This window comes from Meles meles, chromosome 4 (assembly GCF_922984935.1).
Source record: "Meles meles chromosome 4, mMelMel3.1 paternal haplotype, whole genome shotgun sequence".
NCBI classification, from domain to species: Eukaryota; Metazoa; Chordata; class Mammalia; order Carnivora; family Mustelidae; genus Meles; species Meles meles.
Genome location: NC_060069.1, coordinates 33,109,899 through 33,128,510, shown reverse-complemented (window position 1 = coordinate 33,128,510; position 18,612 = coordinate 33,109,899). Strand labels below are relative to the sequence as shown.

Here is an 18,612-nt window from a genome sequence, read left to right as displayed (position 1 = left end):
TTCATCACCTCACAAGAAAATCTCACACCGTTAAACAATCACTTCCTTTCCCTCCTTGCCCTGTCCCTGGAAACCACCAATCTATTCACTGTCAGTATAGACTTGCCTATTCTAAGTATTTTATACAAATAGAATCATATAGTTTGTGGTATTTAGGGTTGGCTTTTTTCATTTTCAAGGTCCATCCACAGTGTAAAACATATAAGTGCTTTATTCCTTTTCAAGGCTGAATAATATTCTATTACATGCATATAAACAGACTTGTTGGGGTGCTACTCCCTAGCTACCTGGGGAGGTGAGGTAAAAATATATGGCCTGAACAAATGAGCAATCCACACAGACAAGGTGTGTAGCCCTGGGTCCTGGTCAACAGAATTCAGTAAGTGTTCACTACCATCACTATTGTTATTATTGGGATGATAATTTTTGTCATCATTTGACTAAATTTCTTCCCAAAAGTCTACAAATCCTAACCAATTTAAGGGCAGCTCATCTCTTTAATCCTCTGTGATGGCTAATTTTATGTGTCAGCTCAGCTAGGCTATGGCACCCAGTCATTTTGCCAAACACTATTCTCAATGTTGCCGGGAAGGTATTTTTTTGGATAAATTTTGAGGAAATATTAACATTTAGGTCAATAGATGAAGTAAGCAGTTTACCCTCCATAATATGAGTGGACTTCATCAGATCAGCTGAAGCCCTAACAGCAAAGACTGAGAGTGCCGTAAGAAAAGCGAATTGTGCCTCAAAACCATTACACAGAAACTCTGCCTGAGCTTCCTGCTTGCTGGCCTGCCTTACAGATTTCAGACCTGCTAGCCCCACAGTCATGTGAACCAATTCCTTACACACACAGACACACACACATGTATGTGTGCATGTGTGTATGTCTATGCTGGCAGAAATATATGTATATGTATTATTATTTTATATATCTTCATATATATTATCTTGCCTATAATATATAGATTTGGTTTAGTTTCTCTGGAGAACCCTATATCCTACATACATCCCACCTTAATGAAGAAGGCATCTTATGGTCCCTTATCTCCCAAGAGTGAGCATCCTCCCACCCAAGGCTTATTCAAGCAGCTTCTCTTGCTCCCCAGCTGTCTTTAGACCAACTTCGTCTCACCTCATTACATAATAACACTCCAAGTCAACATCATTAGATGATGATGCTGAGGTTCAGAAAAGATCAACAACCTCCCCAGGCTCCTACAATTTGTCAGTTACAGTACCTGATATGTGTCCATAATTACATAAGTGTAAGACTCATGCTCTTCCCAACGACCTTGCATCTAGTCATCATTATATGTCATGTAATATCCAGCACAAGTCTTGACAACTCTTAGACACTTAACGTGTGTATCTTTTGGACTATATCAAAACTGTAGGGTTAGTTCCTTCACTGGAGAGTGTCATTCTAAAAACTCATCTTTATGCTATCTTGAGCTTCTTGAGTGAACTTGAAAATTATCCTTAGATATTTTCTATACTCTTCACCGAATAATCAAGTGTTTGTGGTTATCACACAATTCTCTGACACTTTGTCCACTATAGACGAACCAAGTTTTAATGTCTAAACCTTGGTAGTAATGATCTAATCCACTTATCCCCCCCCCCCCAAAAAGTAACCCCGGGCTCAGTTGGTTAAGCGACTGCCTTCAGCTCAGGTCATGATCCTGGAGTCCTAGGATCAAGCCCCGGGTCAGGCTCCCTGCTCAGCGTGGGGAGTCTGACCCTCCCCTTCTTGTGCTATCTCCCTCTCATTTTCTCACTCAAATAAATAAATAAATAAATAAATAAATAAATAAATAAAATCTTTTAAAAAAGAAGTCACCCATATGTTATATCATAGAGTTCAGGAATTTAAAAAATTAACCAAAAAAGCTGTTCATTCAAATATTGATCTTTTCCTACATATTTAATAAGTTTGGACTTTGAATATACTTTCTTTGTCTTTCCTCTGAGGCAATGATGCAAACTCTTCTAGGGTTTACATTTAGTGGGAAATATGTCCCCTCATCTGGTAAGTTTTACATGTTTGTGGACATGTATTCAATAAAGATGTAATTCATAATTGGTTTTCCATGAAAGGATCCAGTTTGGGTTTTAAGTCCACTTCGATCAGTGGTTTTTTTTGGCAAATCATTGTTTGCAATGGAAAAAAAAATTTAAATTCCACTGGCAATGAGTGTGTGTTTAATGTTTCTGGGTCAATGGAAGTCTCACCTTTTTTCTTTGAACTTTAATTGTGAAGCCATGTTTTATACCCATAATTCTTTAAACTGCAACTTTCTGCTAGTTACAGATTAAACAGGCAAGAGAAGCTCCAAGAGTAGTTCTTACCTTCTCTGGAGAACAGTGAAGCATGAGGAGTCTGTATATATCATTTATCTAGTACAGATCATTAATGGTTTGCTACAATTAAAACCTTCTATGTGCCAGAAACTAAACTCTGTGGCTACAGAGAAGTATACTGTCCTCTTCTGCAGTGGGTATGAAAAAATCTAACTGGAGAGAGAAATAATGTTTCTGAAAGATAACTAAAGAACCAAGGAGGAAGCATAAAATTGTCAGCTGGATGGTGTAGAGCAAAGGTGGTAAACATAGGGCCACTCCGTCACTGATACCCATGGCTGACATGGATAATCATACTTCCTTTACCCTATAAGCATGGAGAAGCCTCATTTCAGTATCTCCTCAACACAATATCCCTGGTAGCCACTACCCATCAGATATGGGAGGGTATGCAATGACACCTCTTTGCCATTTTTATATAGATAAAGCTCTAGGAGGTCAAAAAAAAAGTGAAGACACAGGAGAATGAAATGGGTAGAGAAGACTTCTTCGGGAGAGTAGGATATAAGTTTGAACTGTGGATGGGACAGCTTAGTAAAAAGGGGAGCTTAAAGCATTCAAGCCGAGGGATTGGTGTGAGCAAAGGCATGTCAGTAGACATTCATTCAGTGGGTTTGGGCTGGTGAAGAGAACTTGCAAGTAAGAATAAAAACTTTATCAGCCCACTGCCTAACTCAGTGATTGTTTTCCTATGTTGGGAAAGCAAATAGAATAGATATTAATTTCCTGTCATCCTCACTTCTCCTCCCTCACAGAATTTTCGAATCAGAAAGACAGCCAGAAGAAGCCCTGCCTCAAAACATAAAAGGGTAATAGTCTCAGAGAACTACAAACCTCAAAACATACATACCAGATTTAAATCATTTACTCTAACTATATCAGACATGGAATAGCCAAATAGTTGGACCTTCTACTCTGCAACAAGTTATATGGGAATTGTGGTGCCCTGATTCAACCCCAAAGAGGATCAGTTTTCAGGTCAGACTTCAATCAGGATCACTTCAGGGACAAAGAAAAACAACAACAACAACAAAAAAACAAAACAAAACAAAACAAAACCGTAATGCTGAACAAAATGGCAAATCTACCGCATATGGCTGCAGGTTCTCAGAAGATAGAAAAAAAAAAAACACCAAAAGAAGAGAAATATTCCCCAAACATAAAGATCCAACACTAAGCATTTTTCCAACTATTTGACAATATTGAAACTTCAAACAAAGATTTAAGGAGAGAATGAGACTCAGCATTCTGATATGAAATTTCTGCTTCCCTTGCATTCCTCTAAAAGGCAAAAATGATATAGGCCAAAAAGAGTGATTTATACTTGGCAGAACATGGACAAAGGAAGAAAAGGATGTCAAGGCTGTGTGACAAGAGAGAATATTCCCTTGGAAAAATCTGTCTGGTCAAGAATTCTAACCAAACTTTGAGTGGAAAGGGAATTAGAAATCAGTATATGTATATAATGTATGTACATGTATAATGTGTGTGTGTATATATATACATATAAATACATACATATTTTATGTATTATAGTATATGTATAATTATGTACAAATTAGTTTATAAGCATCATTAAAAGTACCTATAGCTGTTGCATTACTTATGTATGAAATAACTTTTTCAAAAAAGTCTGTATGATTGTTATTCTATAAGTGGTTTCAGTTTTATTCTCAAAGTCTTTTTAATGTCTCCTAAAATCCATTAAATGACTCCTTCAGATACTATTATGGATGTCTAATAGAATAATATAGACGTTTCTCAGCTATCACATTAGGAGTCTATGCTCAGGGTGAACTAAATAGGTGAGCAGACGATCTTAGGTCAATGCCCTGAGAAGCAGAGTCTGAGACAAGGTTTCAAGTACACAGGGTTTCCTGGAAAAGCACTCTCAGGAGAAATCCGGGAAGGAAGGAGGATAGCAGGGTAAGGCAAGGGGAGGGGACTGAGCAAGACAGTGGTCTCTGCTATAATCTGACCTAGTCCTGATCTACAGAGGGGCTGTGGGAAAAAAATCCATACCCTGGAGGTTTCCCTTCTTAAAAGAAAGTAGAGTACATTCCCATATTAGTCATTCCATAGCTCTTAAGGCCAGTTGCTTCCCTCATCCCCAGACAATTTTCCATCTATGAAACACTAGCAGCCAACATTCACAGAAGCTGGAAGAGTGAGTGCACCAACCCAATACAGGGAATCTGGAAGGGGCACCATAGTCCCTTTGCAAAATATTGTCTTCTTTGGCCTCATTTTTATCTAGCAAAAGTCCATAAGCAGCAATGTTGGCAAACCTTATTCCAGCACCTGCAGACTCCTTGTAAGGCCCTTTGGGAATAACCCCTGTTCCTGGAACTCGTCTCTAAAACTCCATTTCTGAAATGGAGTTCTGAAGTAGAAACAACAGCAGCAATACAGTGGTACAAATTAATGCTATCAGATCAGTCTTTGATATGATAGAGGAACACACTAGGACTTGCCACTAAGTATTGTGAGACTAGGGAAAAAGAATCCAAGGGGAAATGGAACAGGGGATCAGGACTGGCAATTCCACAATGAGACCAGGACATCTCCTAGAGTCAAGCATATCCAGTTGCATTCCAAGATCTGGAAAATTATGGATACGCTTAGATGCATAGTTTCTCCATTGGTTAAAATACAGTAAGACATGCCTTGCATAACTGGTGGAGAGGGAAATATTTCAGAAGCCACTAATGCAGTGTTTGGCTCATTGTGTGCACAGCTCAATAAATGGTATTTTATTGCAATGTCATATAGCTCTGCTCCCCACTCCCATTCACTGAACTTCTTCATCCTCTGAGTCCAAACATTTGGATTGATTTATCCACTGCAGGACCCCTGAAAAAACCCACAAACATTCAAATACTAACCAAAAAAACCATGGGCCAGAGTACAGATCAAAAAAGTAGAGTTGTATTCTTACAGAGCAACTTTCCCCATCAGAAAAGAGAATTTTAAACAACACCAAGCCCTGGGGAAAAGGGGAGGAATTCAAACTTGGTAGAACAGAGAAGGTAAAGTGGAGTATTTGCAAGCCACAGTTTGAGGCTGAATTAGCTCAGTATTGTAACACCACACTGAAGAGTTTTGAGTAACGATGGTGCTAAGTTGTCCTTGCCATTGCCTTCTGATAAGGACCACAGATTGCCAGCAGCCTGCCCATTGCTCTTTGTCATCTAGTGTGGAGTAAGACTTGTCTGATTCTGGAGACTCTTTCTAGACTCCATCCAGACAATTTCATATGGACGACCACCATCTGATGACAAGGGTTCCTCATAAGTCTGCCGCCCCCATCTCCAGCATGGATGGTGAGGATGAGTATTAGGGACCATGGAGGCATGAATGGAGATTATGAAATGCACTTCCCCGACATCTCCTTCTGTCTTATGCACGGCTGGCCCTTTTGAACTTCACATTTACTCAGAACTCCAAGAAGCACCAAATGCAGCTTAAGCCCCCTACAAGTCCACCACCCAGAGGGAACTTGGCCAACGTGCCAATTCTATGTTGCCTGCAGAGTTGTTTGGGAGAAGATTAGTAGGATGTAACAATTTACACTTGGGTTTTTCTTTTATTTGTTCAGAATTTGGTGTCCCCTTCCATTTTTCCTCCCTCTTCTTTTACCCCAGCTCCAATTAGAAAATTCCATTGTACAAAGTCCCACTCCACGGGAACCTATATCAAATTTAGGAAGCCATTGGTGTATAAAGGACATTCATTTCAAGTGGGTAGGACACAGTGTGCCATGTAATCAAAGGAAATTAAAGACATTCAAGCGACTGTGAATATACACCCTTTGCATACACAATTATGGAGAATTGTTCACAAAGCTTACACACTGTAGCACTGGATGGTTTCCAAATGGCACTTACGGCGTAAGAAGTGTTTATTTAGGGATTGCAAACATGAGTTTTGTTTGTGTTCTTATGCATGTTTGGCAAATACAATGCAGGCTTTGCTTTCAGAACATTTGGCCCTAAATAAAAAGAAATGTTGTCAGCAAATCCACCAAGAAGTACACTAAATCTAAAACTTCTTCTGTCAGATCCAGAGGGAGGCTGAGGTAGACTCTGTTTGTTTTCCAGCTAAAGGCAACATCTGGATGCAATAGACAAGAGTTCTGGCTGCTTTGGCCACATCTAGCAGAGAGGCAGAAAGCCTTACCAAAGGCCCCGTGCATTCATTGTGAGTCTGCCCACTGCTTATAGCACACCTGGAGTCAGTTATGAGGGCAAAATGTCCATGGGAGCAAAATGACCCTGTGCCTCTCAATGACCTCCAACATTTGCCATGTACTCCAAGACACGCAAAGCACTACCTACATGCATATTAGATTTCTTGGATGGGGGCAGAGGTGAGGAGGAGAAGGACACTTTTCTACCATCTTCATTAGTAAATAAAAAACAAGCCAAGATTTTACAACCCATCTACTAGGCTAAAGTACCAGCTCTGCTTGCTCTGTGACTAAGCAAGTTATATAGCATTGGCCTCACTGTCCTCTTTGGAAAAACAAAGGTAATAGTACCTGCTTCAAGAAGCTGTAATAAGATGACAAACATAAGGTGGCCACACAGAGTAGTCCTTCAAAGAACGTAGGCTAAGAGTATTAAATGATTTTATTACATTCTCCTTATCCCTTCTCTTTGACTTCTATGCAGAAAAGTCTCCTCCATTAAAAACAAAAACAAAAAAATTTGACCTACCACTAACCCCCATGTTTCACCATGCCTCCATTTCCTTAAATGCCAAGTTCCTTACAAGAGGAATCTGTATGTGTTGTCCTTCCTTCATTCTCGTTCACTCTCAGCTCCTGTTACTTCCCCAACAATGGACGATGAGGATAGCTCATTTACAGCCTCTGGCACCTGACTCTGAGGGTTTTCCAGGCTACCCCATTGACATGCTACCCACATGGCTGATGTCAATCAGTGAAATATGGACAAACATGATAGTTGCCACTTGTGAGCAGAAATTTTAAATATGCTTTCTCCATTCACTTTAGCTTCTTGCATTCTTACCTCCTTGCATGAGAATGGTATGGAAAAGAAAGGCTATTCCTTAGCCTGAGACCTGCAATGAGATAGTGCCTTGAGCCCAAGACTCACAGCCAACTCTCAGCCTTCATTTAATGTCAGAAGGAAATAAGTGTTTGGTTTTATTCTGTTGAGAATTGGGTTGGTTGTTACTGCAGCAAAAGCTAATTGGTACCCAAAATCTGTTCTTCTCCCTACCCAAGTATCCTCACTATAATGATCAAGAAGGGATGATCTGCCAAGGATTTCCCCTCTTTATGGAACTCCCCCTCTACCCCCATTTGCCACTTTGTATACATGAGTCCCCTGAATATTCCCATGTTTGTAATTGCTGACTCCCTGGCCAGCAATTATTGGCTTATAAGTTGGTATCTGACCCAGTCTGCGTGGGGAAAAGAACAAAGCCACCATACACACAGAAACAGAATGAGAAGGATCACCCAAGAGGGCTTGAGCCACTGGCTAAGGTTGTTCTGTTTCTATTGCTAAATGTCTATGTATAGGAAAGAGTTCCTGGCTAAAGGGGGCAGGGCCAGGATGACTACACACATGGACAGGAAAGAGCAAGATCCTATGTTCACACAGGAGGGACTTACCATGAGCCATTTTGTGGTTGATGGACAGTAACTTGAAGAGTCAGCTTCAGAAAGAACAGGTTAGTATTGAAATGGTTTAGAGCCAAGTCTTTCTGTTCAGACACGGTCTTGACCAAAGACTCAAGGAGCCATCCAAAATTCTCCACACTGTGAAGCCAAATCTAAAGGAAGAATATGAGGGCCTGAGAAAAACTGATGCCCACAGGACTGGGAAGAGGATCATCAGGCAGACCTGGGACACCAGAGAAAGCATCAGAGCACCAGATTTCTGACAAGGCTACCCAAGACTGTGAATAAGAGACATTCCCACCCTCAACAGCAGTTTGAGAGCTAACCTGGGACCCTACCTTCAACTTACTTCCAGCAGAGCAAATCTAACCAGAATCAAAATTGCTATGACTTCCCAGACACCACTCTGATAGTTCACAGGAAGAGATTCCAGACCAAACACAAGAGTGTTCTGGTCTTTAAGAGTAAAACAGTCCTTCACCCCACACCCCATCTGTTTTTCAATTGTGGTCATCTGCACCAATGGAGAAAAGTATTTTACAAACCCATCATCTTCCTCCTTTTATAAAGATGGAGAGGCTACAGCAGGCAGAGCACCCACCAATGTTAATCCTTAGCAGGGTATCCTGTTCAGAAACCTGTGGGCTTGTTGGGTTAAAGACTGATAGGGGTTTCCTCCTGTTGGCTTATTCCTGATAATTCACTCGAGGCTGTGGTACTCTCTATGACAGTTACAACCCTCAGATCCTCTTCCTAAGGCGCCTAGAAACCTTAGACATACTTGGACTTAACACGGAACAGTCTATGTTTGTCACTCAAGATGACCTGTTACGGGATCACTGCCCAACATCTGAAGAACCAGGGGAATACAGGCAATAATGTGTACAGCCGGGTTGGATTATAGATTACAAAGTATGGCAACACAATCATAAGAGCCAACACCTCTTGGGTGATAAGTGATACACAATGATCTAAACATGACACAGAAGATTTATGATAATCCTTATACCGTCCCTGTGAGATAGATGCTATTTAAAGGCCCATCTTACAGATGACAGACATGAAATAGGGGAGAGTTCAACTAACTTCCCTAAGATGTATTAATGGAGAATGTAACGAGGTAGACACAAAGTCTGCCTGGGTGGCTCAAATGGTTAAGCATCTACCTTTACCTCAGGTCATGATCCCAGGGCCCTGGGATCGAGCCCCATATTGGGCTCTTGGCTCAGTGGGGAGCCTGGTTCTCCTTCTCCCTCTACTGTTCTTCCTGCTTATTCTTTCTGACTCTGTCTTTCAAATAAATAAATAAAATCTTTTAAAAAAAGAAGTAAACACAAGACTATTCATTACAGCATTATTTTTGATAATTGTAAGGTTTCCATAGTGATATTTTAGGCAAAGTTAAATGTCAACAATAAGGAGTGGATTACATAAATCACAATATACCCACATTACATTAAAAACAACGCTGTAGGTGTGTACTTTGGAAATGAAAGTCTGTTTATCATGTATTATTTAGTAAAAAAAATCAGGGCACAAAATAAATTAAGGCATAATCCCATATTTTGGCATATATATATTTTTTTTTATTTCAAAAAATGCTTATATATATAAGCATATATAAGTTCTGAAACAAAATGCATCCAAGAGTTTCTAGCAGTCCCCAAATGGTAACACTGTAGATGCTTTAGATCACCATTTCTTTTTTATTTTTTTATTTTAAAGATTTTATTTATTTATTTGAGGGAAATAGAGAGTGAGAAACTGAGACAATCCAAGATGGGGAAGGGTCAGAGGGAGAAGCAGACTCCCCACTGAGCAAGGAGCCCCATGCAGGACTCAATCCCAGGACTCCAGGATCATGACCTGAGCTGAAGGCATTCGCTCAACCAACTGAGCCACCCAGGCACCCAGTCACCCTTTCATTCATGTAAATCTTCTAATAAAAGTTAATTGACTTATCATGACAGAAGAGTTACATTAGTTTTAAAGATAATAAACTAGAATTGCAGATTACCTGGGCATCAAGATCAGATATGTGGAGGACACTTAATGCCATGCACGTCAAAGGCAAGGCCTCTGCTGTAAGTGCAGTTAGTGTGATCCAGCATTTTCCAGTACTGCTGGGGAAAAGGGTGTTTCATGGTCGGGTAAACTGGAAAATTCTACTTACTCTTCTCAAAGATTCACAGTGCATAAATTCTGTTAAAAATAAAAGAAAATCTATTTCAGTTAGCTTTTTTTAGATTTTTTTTATTATAGTTGATACACAACTATATTAGTTTTAGGTGTACAACATAATGATTCAACATTTCTATATATTATGTTATGGTCACCACAAGTGTAGCTACCATCCATCTGGATACAGAATGGATTATTGCACAGCCATAAAAAGGGATGTGGTCTTGCCATTTGAGACAATATGGATAGATCAAGCAAGTACCGTGCTAAGTGAAATAGATCAGACTGAAAAAGACAAATACCATATGATTTCATTCACATGTGGAAATTTAAAAACAAAACAAATGAATAAACAAGCCAATAAAAAGCAGAATCAGACCTATAATTATGGAGAATGAACTGATGATTGCCAGAGGGGAAGTGAGGGGAAACATGGGCAAAATGGTGAAGGGGAGGAGGAGGTACAAGTCTCCAGCTATGGAATGACAACGTCATGGGAAGAAAATAATAAGTATAGAAACTATAATCAGTTCTATTGTAATAACATTGTTTTACTCCGTTTAATCCAGAATTTTCCAATTTTATTTAATCATGAAGCTTCTTCAAATAATACTTATGGTTGAAGAAATGCTCATAGTTTTGGAAGCAATAGTATTACTTATCACTCATCGTTCTGCTGAGTATAAAACCCTTATATAGAATAATATATATTTGTATATCATGGAGCTTGGAAATACCACAGAGTTTGGAGAATTGAAGTTAAGCTCCTCCCTCTGCTCAACCCTCATACCCTCCCTTCTTTACAGGTGTGGGTCACAGGAGAATTCCTGGAAAACCTCCTAAAACCATCACCTCAGTGTTTATTCCAGACAATGATATACAAAAAAATTAAATAGACTAAAAGACAGGTATACCGAGTTAGAAAACACAAGTAACATGCTTATTTAACTACTTATTTTCATGATGATTAGAAAATCAAATTTTAGAATTAGATTTTTTTTCTTTCTTATTCATTTCTTTTTGAGATGGTTAGTTTTTGAAATGCCATGAGGAAGAACAACATAGAATGATTACAAAATTGGCCAGCACTTTTTTTAAAAGACTTATTTATTTATTTATTTATTTGACAGACTGAGATCACAAGTAGATGGAGAGGCAGGCAGAGAGAGAGAGAGGAGGAAGCAAGCTCCCTGCTGAGCAGAAAGCCCAATGTGGGGCTCGATCCCAGGACCCTGGGATCATGACCTGAGCTGAAGGCAGAGGCTTAACCCACTGAGAGCTACCCAGACACCACTGGCCAAGACTTTTTTTTTTTCTATTTTCCCCTTACTGAGGCTTTGGACAACATTAATGGATCCACGGTTTCCTCTATTTGTCTTATTGCTGCCTTTCTTTTTTTTTTTTAATTTAATTTTATTGTTTTATTTGTTTATTTACAGCATAACAGTGTTCATTGTTTTGGCATCACACCCAGTGCTCCATGCAGTACGTGCCCTCCCTATTACCCACCACCTGGTTCTTCAACCTCCCACCCCCCACCCCGCCCCTTCAAAACCTTCTGGTTGTTTTTCAGAGGCCATAGTCTCTCATGGTTCATCTCCCCTTCCAGTTTCCCTCAACTCCCTCTCCTCTCCATCTCCCCATGTCCTCCATGTTATTTGTTATGCTCCACAAATAAGTGAGACCATATGATACTTGACTCTCTCTGCTTGACTTATTTCGCTCAGCATAATCTCTTCCAGTCGTGTCCATGTTGCTACAAAAGTTGGGTATTCATCCTTTCTGATGGAGGCATAATACTCCATCATGTATATGGACCACATCTTCCTTATCCATTCATCCGTTGAAGGGCATCTTGGTTCTTTCCACAGTTTGGTGACCGTAGCCATTGCTGCAATAAACATTGGGGTACAGATGGCCCTTCTTTTCACTACCTCTGTATCTTTGGGGTAAATACCCAGCAGTGTAATTGCAGGGTCATAGGGAAGCTCTATTCTTAATTTCTTCAGGAATCTCCACACTGTTCTCCAAAGTGGCTGCACTAACTTGCATTCCCACCAACAGTGTAAGAGGGTTCCCCTTTCTCCACATCTTCTCCAACACACGTTGTTTCCTGTCTTGCTAATTTTGGCCATTCTAACAGGTGTCAGGTGGTATCTCAATGTGGTTTTATTTATTTATTTATTTATTTATTTATTTATTTATTTATTTGACAGAGAGAGATCACAAGTAGACAGAGAGGCAGGCAGAGAGAGAGAGAGGGAAGCAGGCTCGCTGCCGAGCAGAGAGCCTGATGCAGGACTCGATCCCAGGACCCTGAGATCATGACCTGAGCCGAAGGCAGCGGCTTAACCCCCTGAGCCACCCAGGCGCCCTCAATATGGTTTTAATTTGAATCTCCCTGATGGCTAGTGATCATGAACATTTTTTCATGTGTCTGATAGCCATTTGTATGTCTTCGTTGGAGAAGTGTCTGTTCATATCTTCTGCCCATTTTTTGATATGATTATCTGTTTTGTGTGTGTTGAGTTTGACAAGTTCTTTATAGATCCTGGATATCAACCTTTTGTCTGTACTGTCATTTGCAAATATCTTCTCCCATTCCATGGGTTGCCTTTTTGTTTTGTTGACTGTTTCCTTTGCTGTGCAGAAGCTTTTGATCTTGATGAAGTCCCAAAAGTTCATTTTCGCTTTTGTTTCCTTAGCCTTTGGAGACATATCTTGAAAGAAGTTGCTGTGGCTGATATCGAAGAGGTTACTGCCTATGTTCTCCTCTAGGATTCTGATAGATTCCTGTCTCACGTTGAGGTCTTTTATCCATTTCGAGTTTATCTTTGTGTACGGTGTAAGAGAATGGTCGAGTTTCATTCTTCTACATATCGCTGTCCAGTTTTCCCAGCACCATTTATGGAAGAGACTGTCTTTTTTCCATTGAATATTTTTTCCTGTTTTGTTGAAGATTATTTCGCCATAGAGTTGAGGGTCCATATATTGGTGCCTTTCTGACACCTTTCCTATACTTTGGAAATTTCCTACTTGGTGAGAGCCACATGTGCAAGACAGAAATCAGGGAACATATTTTCCTGGACTCCCTTGCAATTAGAGCACAAGGAAGTGAACCAGGTACACCTTCACAGATTTCAATGACAAAAATAAGACAAGGAAGGATTGAGCACCAAATCCATTTTATTGGAAAGGGAGAGGGAGTTTGGAAGAGAAATACAAGGATTTCAGAACTTGGAATGCCAGAGGCTTTCACAGCAGTGTCTCAGGTCATTGTTTTTGTGAGAATCAGGCAATGAGTGTCCAGCCATCAAGGAACTGTATGAGTGAGGAGTCCTGGGGAATATGATTTTGGTTTTCTTCCTGACTACAGAGACTCAAAGCCTGACTCTCTGAGTACCCAATAACTTCCTATTCTGTTTCAGCTAGCTGTAATGGGCAAGCAATGCATTGTTCCAGAACCAGATGTTCTGACACACCACAAAATCCCCTAAATGCATCTCTCAGCTGCTCTACCCATTGGTCTAATGCCATCAGGCTGCCCCTTCTCACAGGATGAATGACAGATGCTAGAGAGGAGACAGGTTAATTTTTTGCTGATATTCCAGTGCTAACTAGATGGTTGTTCATTTTATTCCATCCAGTTAATATTCATTTTACATTGGCCTGGGTAATTGCACTTACTCTAGCAAATCCAGATTGTCTACATGGCTAAACCAGTGAGAGTAGCCTTCAGCACTTTTCTTTCTTGGATCTGTAGCATGTCATAGTCTACCTTTCTTCCTACATAATTGATCCCTCCTCTGCTTCTTTGTACACTCTTCATCCTTTACCCAAAATGTAAATGTTGGCGTTTCTCAGGACTGGGTCTTTTCTCTCTGTATACTGTCACTTGATAAACTCAAGCACCCTCTAGTTTTCATTAGGACCCACATATAGGTGATAACGGCATTTGCAACACCAGCCTCAAACTCCCTCATGGGGCTTATACGTCATATAGCACCCGAGGATTATCTAAGAGCTATCTCAAACTTTACATATCCGAAATGGAATATTGACACGATGTTGTCACTCACCTGGTTGCTCACCCCAAAAGACTTCTTTCATTCACCTTTATCCCTGTGACCTACATGATTCAAAGAAATACCAAGCATTCAAAAGAAGCTGCTATGAAACAAAAAAGTAATCTTCATGATGGATCTAACTTGTGTTCTCTATTAAAATGTAAGAACGTATCAACTCTATTATTAACATACAAAACAAACTAGGAAATGCATAGACTAAAATACGGACTGAGATTAAAAACTCACTCAAAGTTGCTGGAGGGCAGAAGGGTGAGGGGATGGGGTAACTGGGTGATGGACCTGAGGGAAGGCACGTGATGTCATGAGCACTGGTTATGATATGACCAATGAATCACTGAGTTCTACCTCTGAAACTAATAAAACTAATAAAACACTATATGTTAATTAATTTAATTAATTGAATTTAAATTAAAGAAAGCTCACTGGAAAAAAGAAAGAAGCCTTTGAGAAATGATGCAGGAAACCAAAAGCACAAAATCAGAATAGATTTTGATGTTCATAAAAAGCAGGATCACAACTACTGATTTGTAATATAAAGGAAGTGATTTGACAGTAATGATAGTCCAGACTTTTATAATCCCAAATCCCAAATTTATAATCCCAAATCCCAGATTTTATAATCCCAAATTGGGATACCAAGGAACAGGAAATGTTATGGTGATCAGGGATAAATGAAAGCAATCTTGATACCAAGAATGACATAACGATGACCCAAAATCACTGAGTTGATCTTAAATTTAAGCACTGGAGAAATAGCCTTTTGGCCGAACCACCATCTTCCAGTAATTTGCCAAAATGACCAACACAAAGGGAAAGAGAAGGGGTACCCATTACATGTTCTCTAGGCCTTTTAGAAAACATGGAGTTGTTCCTTTGGCCACATACATGCGAATCTACAAGAAAGGTGATATTGTGGACATCAAGGGAATGGGCACTGTTCAAAAGGGAATGCCCCACAAATGTTACCATGGCAAAACTGGGAGAGTCTACAATGTTACTCAGCATGCTGTTGGCATTGTTGTAAACAAACAAGTTAAGGGCAAGATTCTTGCCAAGAGAATTAATGTACGCATTGAGCATATTAAACATTCAAAGAGACGAGATAGCTTCCTGAAGCGTGTAAAGGAAAATGATCAGAAAAAGAAGGAAGCCAAAGAGAAAGGTACTTGGGTTCAACTGAAGCGTCAGCCCGCTCCACCCCGAGAAGCACATTTTGTGAGAACCAATGGAAAGGAGCCCGAACTGCTGGAACCCATTCCCTATGAATTCATGGCATGATAAATATAAAGAAAATAAAAGACCTCAAGACTGTAAAGACTGTAAAATTGTTTCTCTAAAAAAAAAAAAAAAGCACTGGAGAAATAGAGATGACTGTTTCAGATAAGTTGAACAGTAAGATCGAAATGGAAAGCATTACACACATTTAACAAATGCATGGAAAATAAGGAAAAGAAGTACATAGGCAGGTAAGCGGATAAGAAAGTCACCAAAAAGCTAAATATTTCTATTTCATTCACACAAATGGCATGAGTTAAATCCCCTATCAAAAGGGGAAAGTTCTCAAATTGGGTTAAAAAGTAAAGCCAGTTGTATCCTGCTAATAAGAACCCCTAAAGTAAAATGGTATGTAGAGGGCACCTAGGCAGCTAAGTTGGTTAGCATCTGCCTTTGGCTCAGGTCAGGATCTGTGGGTCCTGGGATGGAGTCCCCGCAGCAGGAAGTCTGCTTCTCCCTCTCCTTCTATCCCTCCCCTCCCGTTCATGCTCTCTCTCTCAAGTGAAGAAAAATTTTTAAATAAATAAATGCGTTTTTAAAAATGGTACATAGAGGTTAAAAGTTAAATGATGGACAAGAAAAAAAGTAATAAAAAAGCCCATGATGGTAACATAAACACCAAATTAATCAGAATTAAAGGTATGAAAAGGGTCATTTTCTAAGGTGAAGTTTATAGATTAAAATTAAGCAAAACCATGAACTGTTCATAACAGCCTCGAGGTTTACGAACGAAATTTTCTGCTGTTGGTCTGGCTGGGTTTGTGGTGTCAGTGCTGCGCCAGCTGCCCTCATGACTTCCACCCACTTTGATCATTCTGCATCAAATTGCGTTCTGCAAGAGTAAGGACACAACCTCCAAAAAGAGGGGTAGTGCAGTCTGCGGAAGTGAGATCCCCAAAAAGGAAAACTCCAAGCGCTCTGGCAGCAGGAGGTTATAGAGACTAAAGATTGTCACGAACTCCATTTGTTTAAGAAGCAAAACGACAGTAGAGATTTTTTTAAAATAAATAAAAGATCCCCCTTTCCCCTGCCCGAGGGGCCCCAGGATGGACTGGGGCTAGGAATCATTCACATCAGCTTCCAAAGGGAACTCAGGCAGAACCTGCACGGATTTAGAATGGGACCAAATGTAAGTGAATGTTTACCAAAAGACAAAAAGAGACTCTCGTGATGTTCCCTGAAAAGAAAAAGAAAGAAAATACGTGTGCACACACATTGACTGATCCTAAAACAAAGTCTCAGCCTCATTCTGCCAACACTAAAGCATATCACCTGGTCCTTCTATATATAGATTATATAGATTTACATATATATGGATCTATCTAGATATATCTATATATATATCTATATATATATTGAGATATATATATATAGATATATATAGATATATATATCTAGATATATTGAGATATATATATAGATATATATAGATATATCTATATATATATCTAGATATATCTAGATAGATCCATATATATGGATAGATATATATATCTAGATAGATAGATAGATATCTATATATATATAGATATATATAGATATATCTAGATAGATCCATATATATGGATATATATATTTATATATATGGAAGGATATATATAAGAATATATATAAGAAGAAAGAATATATATATATCTCCTTCTACATATAGATTATATATATATATCTCCTTCTATAGATTATATATATTTACATATATATGGATATATATTCATATATATCCAAATATATATATTTTTATATATGAAGAAAGAATATATATATACATATATAGATCGATAGATTATATATATAACTATATATATACATATATAGAGAGAATATATATATATATTCTATATATAGATGATATATATATGTAGATTGAACCAAATGAAGAAGACGGGCCTGGGGGCTAACGCTCAGCTTTTCACTCATGCGCACAAGGCAGTGGGTCGGTACACCCTGAGGCAAACTCCTCCAGTTTTCCCCTGGAGTGGGTGCCTGTTGGGAGCAGGAAACAGGATCAGGAATGGAACAGGAAAGAAACAATAAATAAAGTACTTAGCAGTGAAGAGTGAGACAGCGCAGGGAGTAATCCTTCCAATTATTCATGCCAGGGAGGGAACAAAGTCTTCCATCCAATGCCAAGATAGTGTCTCTTTTAATGCTTACAACAGTCTGAGACACACATTAGCCTCACTTTACAATGGAGTGAAACAGACGAACTTAAGATAGGTACCCAAGGTGCCCAACTTCACTGCATTGACAAATAGAGATTAAAATCCAACCCTCACATAACTCCACAGCCTATATCCCAACCATGACACAATTTTCCTTCTCTGATTTTCATGCTGAATGTGATTTTTTTTTTTTAAGATTTTTATTTAAGGGTGCCTGGGTGGCTCGGTTGGGTGACTACCTTCAGCTCAGGATCCCAGTGTCCCAGGATCAAGTCTCGCATCCAGATCCCTGCTCATCAGGGAGTCTGATTCTCCCTCTGATCCTCCCTCCCTCCCATGCTCTCTCTCTCTCATTCTCTCTCTATTTATTTGTGTGTGTGTGTGTGTGAGAGAGAGAGAGAGAGAATAGGAAGGACAGGGAGAGAGTCTGAAGCAGACTCTGCACTGAACACAGAGCCCAGTGTGGTGCTGGATCCCACAACCCGAGACCAGGACCCAAGCCAAAGCCAAGACTCGGATGCTAAACCAGCTGAGTCACCCAGGCATCCTTGAATGTGGTTTTCTACATGCCCTTTCTTTGGTTGCACAATATCATGGTTATGCTAAAGTAAAGGGCTCCCTGCCAACACCCCCCTGTGGGAGGGGGGTACATACATTCCATCTCCTTTCTGTATCTCACTTAAATTGCATTCCTCCTATAGCCAGATTGCATATATGTGTCTGGGACCTGGAAGGAAGCTCCTTCTTGAGACCTTTTTGGGAGAATCTATGTAAACATACAGAAAAATATATAACCAAGTTTCACATTCCTCAAAAAGAATTTCTTGATAATTCGAGTGGCTATATTAAAACTTTCACAAGCTACCTCACCTTTGTGTATAGAAACCAC

The 18,612-nt window shown here is 39.5% G+C and overlaps 1 protein-coding gene across 1 annotated transcript; it reads left to right on the top strand.

Annotated features, from left to right (window-relative positions):
* The first annotated feature begins 15,064 nt into the window (after nucleotides 1–15,064).
* LOC123940575 (60S ribosomal protein L21-like) lies at nucleotides 15,065–15,601 on the top strand. The gene has a single exon (XM_046003494.1). The coding sequence runs from the start codon at nucleotides 15,082–15,084 to the stop codon at nucleotides 15,562–15,564; it is 483 nt and encodes a 160-aa protein (XP_045859450.1). The 5' UTR covers nucleotides 15,065–15,081; the 3' UTR covers nucleotides 15,565–15,601.
* The last annotated feature ends 3,011 nt before the right edge of the window (nucleotides 15,602–18,612 follow it).

Coding starts and splice junctions, on each gene's coding strand:
- LOC123940575 (XM_046003494.1), top strand. CDS start 15,082: ATGACCAACACAAAGGGAAAGAGAAGGGGTACCCATTACATGTTCTCT.